This window comes from Heloderma suspectum, chromosome 5 (assembly GCF_057233095.1).
Source record: "Heloderma suspectum isolate Gila_16-S chromosome 5, 16-S_ref, whole genome shotgun sequence".
Taxonomy (NCBI): Eukaryota; Metazoa; Chordata; class Lepidosauria; order Squamata; family Helodermatidae; genus Heloderma; species Heloderma suspectum.
The window spans coordinates 156,801,643-156,813,917 of record NC_139462.1 but is presented as its reverse complement, the minus strand read 5'-3'; the positions used below and the strand labels follow the sequence as shown (position 1 = coordinate 156,813,917).

At 42.8% G+C, this 12,275-nt stretch overlaps 1 protein-coding gene across 12 annotated transcripts in view; it reads left to right on the top strand.

Moving 5' to 3' along the window:
* Nucleotides 1-12,275, top strand: part of ITPRID1 (ITPR interacting domain containing 1) — a 68,786-nt gene that overhangs the window by 15,511 nt on the left and 41,000 nt on the right. For 10 of the 12 annotated variants that reach the window (XM_084857935.1, XM_084857936.1, XM_084857933.1 and 7 more), the window contains 4 exons: nucleotides 1,986-2,167; nucleotides 5,352-5,400; nucleotides 8,243-8,289; nucleotides 11,363-11,414. In XM_084857935.1, coding sequence (XP_084714061.1) covers nucleotides 2,011-2,167; nucleotides 5,352-5,400; nucleotides 8,243-8,289; nucleotides 11,363-11,414 — 305 coding nt within the window. In that variant the 5' untranslated portion in view covers nucleotides 1,986-2,010. The remainder of the gene's footprint in view (nucleotides 1-1,985; nucleotides 2,168-5,351; nucleotides 5,401-8,242; nucleotides 8,290-11,362; nucleotides 11,415-12,275) is intronic. The other 2 variants (XM_084857943.1, XM_084857944.1) reach the window with 1 other exon arrangement.

Here is a 12,275-nt window from a genome sequence, read left to right as displayed (position 1 = left end):
TTCTGTCTTAGTTTTTGGCAAACCACAGTTTGCCATTGATTCAAAGCCACTCACAAAACTCAGATTGGAAGCCATAGTTTAATCCTAGTCTGCCAGGAGGGGAGGGGAGGGGAGGGGAAGGAGGAAGCAGCATGTGAACCTGAGGTAGGGATGTATGAGAAATTAATTTCAATTCATTTTTGATCAGGATTTACCCACTTCACACCTTTTGTACTGAACACAAACTCAGACTCAATTTGCAGTTGCAGTCCATACATTTTGAGCTTGCGGTGTCATTCGCGGACCAAAGGAAATGTGTCTGACAGCATGCATACATTTGAAAAATGCACCTGAAAAAATGTGTACCTTTGAACATTGTGCACAAGTATGCTTTAATTAATGGGAGAAGAATGTGTACATGTCAAAGATGCGTATAATTGGAAAAATATGCATAAAAATACGGATAGATTTTCATGCAAAAAAAATCAAAACTCGCTTTCTGAGATGAACTTGAGTCGGAACAAGCTTCAAGATGGAATTGAATTTGGAGAACTTGGTGAGCTCAGGTTTTGTGTTCACACATCCCTAGCCAGAGGCCCCTTGAAGGCTCCATAATGTAATGCCAGTGGCATTATGTCTGCATCAGCCCAGAGAATTGGTGTGGGTGTCCCATCATCACTATGGGACACTCTTTTCCTAGAAATGTGGCCATGTGGTGTAAGAGGTGTTTTGTTTTGTTTTTGTTTTTTTTAATCTCTTTCAAGTTGGTAGGAATTAAGTGGATGGGATGAGATTTTAATATTTCCTCTGATTATCAGCCAGCTTGGGGAGTGAGTGGCAGTTGCTTTCCATGTGTTTCAGGCCACATGAGAATATTCTTCAGGAGCCTTTATATATCTTCTACATCAGAGATGGGGTTCTACACCAGGGGTTTGTGGCCTCCAAATGTTGTAATCCAACAGCTCCCACCATACATGACTACTGGCCATGTTGAATGGGTCTGATGGAAGGTGGAGTCCATCAACATCTGGATGGTTCCCTACCTCAATGGGTTGGATCCAGACTTAGTCATAATTAGAGTAGATCCACTGAATGGGTTTACTCATGGTATGAGGAACCTGTGGCCTATTGGCCCTCCAAGCTTCTTCCCCATGCACTGCCCCTTTCCCCTGACCCATCTCCAAGAGAGTAAAGGGCTTATCTCTGATCTTCAGCAGATCAGATATAAACCCTCCATTCTCTCCTAGCACTGCTGGGAAAAAGGCTTAACTTTGAAGCCCTTTTTCCTACCCCAGCACTGATAGAGGCTCCTATGTTGGCACTGGGGCAAGGGAAATGCCCCCCCTCCTGCTGTTCTGCATTTATCAGCAGAGAAAGTGGGGCTCGTTGGCTGTGTGTAAATAAGGTGTGTGTCTCTGTGTGTGAAACTGTGGGGGACACAGATGCCAGCAGTGTCCCCCACATTGGGCAGGGGCCCTGGCCACCCTTGGTATGTGCCCCCCCAACACCCTGGCCTGGGATGAATTTGGCCCTCGTGTTGCAAAAGGTTCCCCACCCTTAGTCTACTCTATGAGTTCAACAGGTCTACTATATATATGATTACATTTGGATCCATCCCCCTGAGTTCCTATAATTAAAAACTTGTTGAAACAATTAAATTGCCCTGTCTGTTAGTATGGCTGTCAAAGGGCACAGCATGTTTTGCTTTAAAAAAGGAAAAACGAGTGGGTACCTGCTTGACCTGTGCCATTGCTATAAGTGGTGTGACACACACAAAAGAAAATAATACATGGTCCTGAAATACTGCCTTCTCCCCACTCATCCCACCGCCATTTATCCCCCAGTGTGTCCAAAGCAGGACTATTATTTTTTTCTCCAGAGCTCTAATGCTCAAGCAGATCCTTCCTCTCCACTTCTAGACAGAGACTTTTCACACCTGCCTTATGCCAAATGTTCGAATGTTCATGAATTATATAAAGATGACCCCTGTTCCTTCTTTTCGCAAGCCTTTCATATAATTTGAACACTGAGATGTCCTCAGAGTGCCATCATCATGGAACCAATATTATCACTGAAAAAAAGAAGAAGGGACTCCTTTTATCGACCAGAATGTCATGGACAGAATTGGATGAAGATTTTCCAGCTCCCAAAGCAACAGTAGGCAACCCTTTTTCTGCTCCAAAGCTTGGTAAGAAATTCTAAGAAGTCTTTAAGATCTTAAGTATTCAGTGGAGGTTGGTGGCTCCTATGTCAGTGGGGCATTGTATCCACTCTGGGTTTCAGTCAGAACCACCCAGAACTCTAAAGGCACTATCCATGGTGCTGGACCCTATCCCCAAAATAGGTTCAGCACATTGGATAGCTCCTTTAGAGTTCTGGCTGAAACCCAGAATGGATTGATAGCCCCACTCAAATCAGAGCCACTAGCCTCCACTGTAAGTATCTTTCCTCCTTTCAATTTTTCTTTTAATTTATTCTATTCTAAAAGCCTACCTGATGATACCTTGATCAGAGAAGGTATACTTCCTACTGCTTGAAATGGCTCCTATTTCCTATCGCTGTTTTGGTGCACTGGAAGATGCCACCTGGACAAGAGGACTAGCAGCAACTGGCCGATTCCCCCTCTGTGTGGATATGGATCAGCAGAGCTCTGATCCATCACTAAACATTATATCTTGAGCACCCTTATTGTTCCAGACTAACTCACCTCTTGGTAAGCTTAGCTATCACCAGGCAGAACTAGCTTATGCCATTTGGAACTCTAGGAAAAGTATGACCTTAAAACTCTCCTCTGCAATCCACAGACTCATGGAATCCCTTCTCACCCATCTCTCCTAGGAGGACCAGTGGTGTCTCCTTCCCTTGTTTCCAGAGCCATGCCAGCCAACCATCTCATTCCGAATTTCCTGTCCATGCCCCCATTTCCTTCATTTTTCTGCGTGAGTCCTGATGTTGGGATCCCAATGGTCTGTTGCTGCTTGTCCATACTTGTATTGTGCCCTCATCCATCTCTAAGTCCACTGGATGCCTCTTCTATGCTGCTGCTAAGATCTTGTGTATGTTTGGGTTCTTTTTTGCCTCCCTGTAGCATCAGGGCCTTCTCCTCAGTGGCTTCTGTTGTGTACTGCTTCAACTGCTTGGCTTTATTCTTATCAGTAGAAGCTGAATCCCAAGTATAGACAGTAGCTTCCCTCTTTGCCCCCAGACATGCTGATGCCTTGCTAGTTTATGTTAAGACTTAGAGGGGGTACAGGATCCCTAAAGAAAAATAGCCACAGAAGTAACTTGTAGCAGCATTAGTAGAATTTTATTGTGTGACCTTAGGTCATAGTGATATAGGAATGTGGGAGGAATCCGTCCGGGGAGGGGGGCTCAATGAGGTTTCATCAGCTCAGCACCTTGGGCTTGGGCTCGTTTTCCATGAGCTGGCCCAGCTCGATCTGCATCAAGTCAGGCCAGGTCATGGAGTTTCTCTGTTTTTTAAAATCTGCATAAAAACAGATCTGTGCAAAACTGCGATTTATGTGATGTGTGCAAATTTCAGCTGCAATGTACGCAAATTACAAAAACTGCAGCAGCAGTTTGCACAAACCTCTATTTATGCACATTTTTTTAAAAAATGGAAAAGTTCCCAGATTTCAGGAAAAACTTGCAGTTCAACTCACGAATGCAAACTGAGCCAGGCACAGGCAGGCAGCAGAAAGTGCTGGATTTCCAAACGATGGACATCCCTGTATCAACATGAAATTAAAACAGTTGTATAGACAACAGACCACAGTTTATGTCCCGCTATGGGGCTCCAGCTAGCAATGGAAAACTCCTACTTGCACACACTAAGGTGATACATCAGATGAAGTGGACTATACAAAAGCTTATGCCAAAATAGTTTTGTTAGCCTTTAAAGTGCCACAAGACTCTTTATTGTTTGAACTGCCATAGTGGATCATGGCCAAAGTCTTTTGATCATATTTGCATTTGACTTTTCAATCACTTGTTAATGTTGAATTTCCCATTATGTATTGCACAACTCTGTTTTTCCCTTTCATATCATCTGCTTCCTTAAGTTTCTGCCATGAATAACATTGTAGCATGTACATTAGTACTAGTAAAGCAGTATTCCTAAAACGATTAGTACTAGTAAAAATGAAAGTGTTTTGTAAATCAGTTCTGAATAATTTGGTAACTTTCTAACCAGTTAGGAGTGGGAAGACGCAGGTTCAAATCCACACTATGAAACCCAATGGTTACGGTTGGGAAAAGCAATTATTTTTTGAGCTTGCCAAAATTCTCCAAAAGTCACTTTCAAGCTCATTTTGGCTCACTCCAATTTTTGTTTCCAACCTGTTTCCAGCTCATTTGAATGGGAAATGTGCACAGTTCAAACGGAAAAAGTGCAAATTTCAGTGTGTCTTTTTCAAAGTATGCACTTCCCCCCATTGACTAAAGCATGAAAATACTTAAAAAAAACCTATGCACATTTCAAAGTGTGCATTTTGAAACAAAACACACACATTTTTTTCAAGTGTGATCATAAATTCAAGAATTTGTGAACATTTCTCAAGAAACCCTGATGTCAGGGGTGTTTCTGAGTGCAGGGAGTGGGATAGCAGTTCAGATTCTGAAGGAGAACCACCAGACATGGGGGAGGTGTTTTCCCAGGCTAGTCCAGACATGACTGGGCCAGCCTCTCAGGTTACAAACGTCCAGCTGGCTGAGGATGAGGGTCCCTCTTCACCCTCCCCCCCATGAGAGGCAGCGAACAGGAGGAGGTGGGGTTTGGGGAGTCTGATCTAATGGACGCCAGACACAGGCGCAGAGCAAAGAGAGAAAAGGCAGGGGTGGAACTTAGACGGTCTACCCGATTGGCCTGGCATGAAAAGCTGCACTCAAAGGCCTCATGACAAGAGAGGAACCTCCCCCGCTTAAGTTAGGCTAGTGAGACCGCCTTCCTCTTCAAATGGCGGGCAACTCTCGTAACTTCCTTTTGAATCCCCTGAAGGCATTCCTTTGTAGAACGAGAGTCACTGTGAAGTAATGGATTAAAAGCTGTAGACTGAAGCCTCTCTGTGTTTGTTTTCATCATTGAAATAAAGTGGGGGCTAAAGGAATCCTGACATCCGCTCCTAATCATGTTTGGGTTCAGGATTGCGAATGGGACATGTTTGTATGATTTGCAAACAGAAATGAAATTCCAGTTCTTCCCTACCTTGGACCAGTAATGCTCTCTCAGCATAAGTTGCCTCACAGGTTTGCTGTGAGGATAAAATGGAGGGGGAGGAAGCCATATATGTCACTCTGAGCATCTTGGAGGAAAGGTGGGATGGATGGCTGGATGGATAAATAACTCATATTTTATCCTGTCTCATGTTTAGTTGACCCCAATGAAGAAAACCTTTGCAACTGGATGGACTCTGGTTTCTAGTATGTATGACCAATGCTGAATAGCATGAGAATTTTTTTAAAAAACCTTATAATTCTATACTCTTATCATTGGCATATATTGTTTCAGTATTATGAGCCAAATGTACCTTTAGTACTGGGATCCTAAGCATACTTTATTGGAAAGAACTCCAAAACAGAATATGTGAAATCAATCACCTATTAATTCTAAATACTGTATGTTTAAGATTGGGGAGCCAAGAAATAGAGCTGTCTTAGGATGAGAAAGGAGATATCCTGTATTTAGAGGTATGTTTGGGGATAGTGTTTCCACTCCAGCACCATCAGCATCAGTTGCTCAGAGTCCATGAAGCTTTAACCCCCACCCTCTTCCTCCCAAAATGAAATGTACTTGTTGTTCATTGGAACTGCTGAAAGGGAATTGGGTTCTTCTGGCTTCAAACTTTTACTGGGAGACATTCATTGAATTATATCTTTTTCACTGGAAGAGCATATGTTTTGAATCTATAAAACTCACTTTCAGTATTCACCATATTCATTGAACAAATCCCGGGTAGACAGGTTGTGAAGGGCCATAGAGAGTGGCTAAGAATCAGTTTTGACAGTGACTGGGTTTGCAGCTTTATTTAAGCCATGGTGAGTTGCAGCACATGAAGGTGGCCATTTTGAATATTCAACCACCAGCAGGGAATAGCCATAGTTTGTTGTGTTGTCTGTTGTAGGGTCTGTTGTAGGGTTATTTGAAGGTTGTTTAACCCTCAAACAACTTGTGCCAACCAGGTTTGGATGACACGACAAACCATGGCAATGCCTTGGTTGAATATTCAAAATGGCCATGCCCACCATGGCTTAAATAAGCCATGGTGGGCTGTGGTGATGGTGTGAACTGGCCCAATATCTTGGCAGGCTAGGTAGACTGTTAGTTAGATAGAAATGTATATATTCTGAGAGAGGAAATATGATGAAGATTATGGGCCCAAACCAGCAACTCCACATATGGTTCCCTCTCCTGTCCTCATAATGTTTAATAAAGAAAATGTGTGATGTAACATCATTGACAGCAGCTTCAGAGGCAGTTCACCGGAGGCTACCAGTGTCCACTGCTGAGCATCACTGTGCCTTAACTGGATAGTGTCACAAAGTGGCAGAGGCATCAGGGGAACCATTTACGTGGCAGCTCTGGAAATACTTTATTTATTCATCCATTCTATTTGATTTATACCCTGCCTTTCTACCCCCATAAATGGTGCTCAAGGTGGCTTGAACCCTCCACTATTGACAGAAGCTCTGGGGACTGTAGTTTATTTATTATAATTCCTCCTGATAAATGAGTCAGGCTGAATTTAAAAACAAAACAAAAAACAAAAAACAAAAAAATCTGTTCCTAGAACCAGTAATGCAGGCTCCAAGCATGTTCAGGAAAATAGGGCTAAGCTGAAAGTTCTCAGGTGGAAATGTTCAGCTTGAATTTGGGGGAGGTAAAGGACAAAGAAGGGGAAATTGCTCCTATTTCTTTACCCTATTTTCACTGCCAGTTTTGCAGCAGCAAGGAGAGCTCTTTGACCCAGTGGCTGCCAGCAGCATGATAACATGGCATCATTCCATTAGATTCTGGGTTTAAAAAAAACTGCCTTGTTAAGAATTCTTGCTACCACTGGTAAGCGGCCGACCCCCCCACCCCAATTTTGCCAATAATTTGTTTCCATCTCCCAAACTGATGAAATTAATTTTGCCACAGGGTGGCAAAATGAGGAAGCAGTTTGGCTCAGAGCAATTAAGTGTTGTGTGTAGAGCATAGGTGGGAAGGCTGTGGACCACATATGGCCCTCACCATCCCCAGTTCATTCCCCTCTGCCCCCCCCCCCCACACACACACGATGGGCAAAATAAATCAGCCCAGGAGCCTTAATTGAAGAGATCTGGAAACTTGAAAACAAGCCAACTTTGTCAGTTTTATCCCTCTGTAGTGGTTTGCTGCTGAAATTTGGCAGCATGGAAGCAGCAGCAGGAATGTGGATCTGTGGGGGGGTCAAAAGTGGGCTTGGACTCCCCAAATTTGTCTACCCCTTTTGTAGAGTAAAAAGTCTTAGAAACTGCACTCAACTCTGAGAGAGATATTTTATTTATCCTTGTCAATGAGTCAGAAGGAGATAAATAGATGATAGATAGATAGAGAGAGAGAGAGAGAGAGAGAGAGAGAGAGAGAGAGAGAGATAAGACCTGCCCTTCCCTGAGTTCATATCAGCAGGAACATCTTGGAATGCAGAAACAGCTTAGAACCAATGGCTTAGAGCTAAGCTGTTTCTGGAATACAGAAACTTCTTAAAACATCAGGTTTGACACTGAGCCCTGCTTTTCCTCCTCTCTCTTTAGCTACGTGGTCACTTTGTGAAAGCATGGGAAAGGGGTGGGAAGGAGGGATACTGTAGAAAGAGCACTGGTGCCACTGTGAGCTGAGAGGCAAAATGTGGATGGGGTTTGTGCTCAACTCCTAATAGCTCAGAGATTTCTGAACTGGGGGAGCTTGTTTCCAATCACACGTTTCCAAAATTCTACTTTATCCCTAATGACCAGCAACATTAATTTTTATTAAACTTCTATTAGTATGCTGCCTGAATGGCAAATTTCTATCTTAATGGTTATCTAGGAACTAGGATTGTAAAATGTTAGGTTAGCAAACAGAAGGATATAGAAAAACAGTATCAGGCCAGTGCATTTGTTAAACAGTTAGGAAGAATCTTTTCTGTTAGGTGGAGCCCTTCTCACATCTGTTTTGTAAATAAGTGGATGAGAGTTCTGGATATATAATATTTTCTCTTGGACAACAACAACAACAACCTTTCCCCCACCCTTATTTCAATAGCTTATCTGCAAGCAAAGGTTTACAGGACAACAGAGACAATGCAGCAGGTAAGACAATACTTGCACTGTATTTGACAATAATGTGGTATAAGGAAGGTGTGTAAAATAGGTCAATAGAAATCCTTTGCAAAACAAACATTTGCTCAATCAGACTAACACCTACTCTTTAGAAGTATAATTAAAAAGAGCAGAGGCCAAGGGCAGAGGCCAAAACTGAATAAATTAAAAGACAGATTATTAAATTGATGGCTCTGTAACTAGTTTTCTGTCCCACTTATAACATAACCCAAACTGTTCTCAAACTGTTTTACCTCCTGAATTTCTTTCACATTCTATCTTCTGTTTTCTGCTTATTAAAAAAGACACTCTTTGATACCTGATCTTTGGATATTACTTTACACTGTCAATTTAGAGTGCAAATAGATAACCTTCAGATACAAAGCATTATTTACTGCAGTGAACAGGTCATTCAAGATGCTACAGTTTTATTCATAAAGCAGTTATGTATAATAACATTTGATATACTAGTTTTTATTATTTATTGAGAAAGCAATCCTATGGCCCTTGGGGTGCCATAGGATACTGTGGATCTCCTCCTCTGCCCCCACAGACAGAGCTGCGAGCATGGAGAAAGAGATCCAGTTGTGGATCTTCCCTCCTCCACACCCTCCCAACCACCGCAGCAGTCACAACTGTAGAGCAGAAGAAAAGGAGGTGTGCTGGCGGGCAGGGAGGGGAGAAGAGAAACTGGGATCTTAAGTATCCTGTGGCCTCGCCATTGCCACGTGTCCCTACCCACCAGGATTAAGTAAGCTAGATAGGCTCAGAGCTGACTTTGTTTTTATTTTTGGAGGAATGGGTGGAGGAATTGCCTCAGTCCTCCTCTCACCCTGCCTGACTCCTGCCAGCAGGACATAAGATAGACAAAAGGTTCCGATCTCAGAACCCTCTGTTGATTAGGGGCGCTTAGGGGTGCAATCCTATGGGGATAGGCGGCCGCCTCCAAACTTGGAGGCGACCACCTATCCAATGCAGGGCAGGAGAAGCACGAAGGGGATCGTTCCCTCCACACTTCTCCTGCCCTGCATTTGTGGCTAGACAGCCAGTTTTGGCTGTCTATCCGCGGGAAAGCGGAGCGGGGAAGGAGGCTGCTGGACGACACATAGGATGTGTCGTACCAGCATTTCCACCTTCCCCATCCTGGAACGCCACCCAGAATGCCCTGTTTTGGCTACTCCGAGGCAGTGTGGAAGGGGGAAAGGTTGGTCCCTGGAAAACCACATATCCTATGGCCGTCTAGCCGCTGACTAGCAGCCATAGGATTGCCCCCTAAATAGCCAAGTGCTGAACAATCACACTCAGATTCTGTGGTTCTCTTCTAAAGTCAACTTCTTCAGGTCAGGTACAGTCACTTGGTCTGGTGTACTTCTACAATACTCCACAGGGCATCCTGGTTTGCGAGACATTTCAGGGGTGTGGTCTGGAATTATTTTTTGTAGAACTTGAAATCAAACTTGGATAACCTGGAGACTGCAGGAGATAATGCAGTGTGCGTAATCCTAAGATATGGGCTGTAGTCCTGTGATGGGCTGTTGGCTGATGGCTGATTCTATCCCCCAAAATTCAGTCATCTGCCTCCTCAGTAGGATCTTTTCCCGATGGCTGCACTTGTTGGTTTTTTAAATGCCCATTCTATATATGTTTTAGTACCGTATTCCTTAAATCCATTCCTTTAACAAACAGCAGGAATGCAAACACTTGCAGCTACCCATTCCATCTTGCTTTATGTTTATGGTTTTGGCATTTAGGGATGCACAAGAATTTCAGTGATCTTTTGGACCACATGCTCACCTCCAGGAATGGGGGGTGTCCTCCTCCTCCCTTTGCAGGTGCTTTCCCAAGAGGAGACATATAGATGCAGATGCCACTCTGCATTGCTTGCCTTCAGGCACACAATCCTATGCATGTTTAGACAGAAAGAAGTCCTACAACTCCCAGGCAACAAGGGAGAGGGCGTTCTCGGTGGCATAGCTGGCTGGGGAATGCTGGGAGTTGTAGGTCTTTTTTCTGTCTAAACATTCATAGGATTGCTCCCTTAAAGTGTCAATTGTCACATTAAAAAAAGCAATCAGCGGTGTGGTCTGCTGCATGATCTGCTGCTGCTCAAAGCTGTTGCATGCTGTTGCCACTTTAAAGAAGGGATTCCATCGAACTTGGGCATTCAACATGGTGCCCATGGGCACCAATGTGCCCACAGACACCTCTCTTGATGCTCACCAGGCTCCCTGATCCTCTGGATTGTTATTTTATTTCTTAAAGATTTTTTGCCATTGGAAAAAAAATAATAATAAGTGGGAGATTGGCATGCTGCAAAGTGAAGTGCTGTCCTCCTGCGACATCTTTATTTGGGTACAAAAGAGTTTTTTTGTGTTCTGGAGTTCAAGCAGACCCTGCCTGGTACTTAGGTTCTTAGGCAAGTTATTTCTCTTTTAGTCTCACCAGTTTGCCTTTTGGGAAATGAGTGTTTTGTGCCTACCACAGCAGCCATTTTGAGAGAGTGCCCATGACCCTTCCTCAAAATTCTAAATATTCTACTCACCTAATTGGGGCCCCGTGTTAGCATGATGCAGAGTATGATCCCACCCCCCACTGCCAAAGAGCTTGCCAAGAGAATAGGCAGGATCAAGCTGTGCATTGTTTAGCGTGGAGAGCAATTTTTCATGAAGGATGAGTTGCTTTTTTGTGGGATTGTTTCTCTCTCTAAAAGTTATGCTGTCAGGGCAACTTTTGCACTGAAAATTGACCTTTGCAAAAACCACGTGGGCTACTACTTTCTAGTCCAAAAGAATTGGATAAAAAAAGTCTGTCACATATTACAATACTGCCAGTATCTGTCTAATTTGTGTTGATTTATGTCACAGCTCAAATACATTATAATTGAAAAATCCATTCCCAGGAACTGTTTCTTTGAATAAATTACTGTTGTCATACCGTTGCCTCCTTTTCACAAATATGTCTGGTCATGCAGTGAAGTTCAAAACTTAATTTAAATAATCTGGCTTAACAGTATTTCTGAGTGTTAGACACTTTAAAAAAATCAATGAATTGTATTTCTTTGCAGCTGTTTCACCTCCATCAGGAATGGTACAAATGACTGTGCAAAACTATATGCGGTAGGTTTACACATTGTGTTTAGATGCATGATGTGAACTATGCACTTCTGGATTTCAAAATTCCAGATAGGCAATACAGTTAATTATGTAGAGAAACTCTTGATGTCTTAACTGTGGGATGGCAGGAAGAATATCTGCTAGCTTAATGATGACATCTAAATTTTCCTAGTATTAAGCTTAATGTGCTATGTATAATTAGCCAGAATTGTATGTGGGTGTAAATGTAAAGTGTTCATGCTAAAATATGGACTAATCTTTCATGCTAATACATGCTAGTATCAAGCAGGTTAAGTAACTATTGCACTCTGATGCATATATCTTAACAACAGGATGTGGGTAAGAATTGGACTGGTTAGAAACTCTTTTTAGTGCTTTTAGATCTTCACCCTGTTTTATCACTGTTGTTGGTTTTACTCTTGGTTTTATGATGTGCTCCTAGTGGCTTTTTCTTGGATTTATTTGACTTGTTTATTATTTAATTGTTACTTTACATTCTGTTTTTAGTTCAGACACTGCCCAGAGAACTTTGGTTATTGGTCGGTTTAAAAATGTAATGAATAAATTCACACAGTCAGATTTTCTTACATGGAAGCAACCATGGTGCTTCCAGTTTCTCACATGGGGAAACAGTCACACAACCTGGCTGTTACACAGTGATAGCTGGCAGCCATTTCCATTCTTCTGGCTGTCCATTTCCAGCTGGTGAAATCACAGCAGAACAGTATTCATGAACATTTCCCAATGTGACACATATGTAGGGATGGGCGGAGAAATTTGTTCAGTTCACATTTTAATGCGAACTTACCTAATATTTCCCACCTTCCAACCAGTATGTGAGCTGAAATGCAGTTCTCCTTCAAA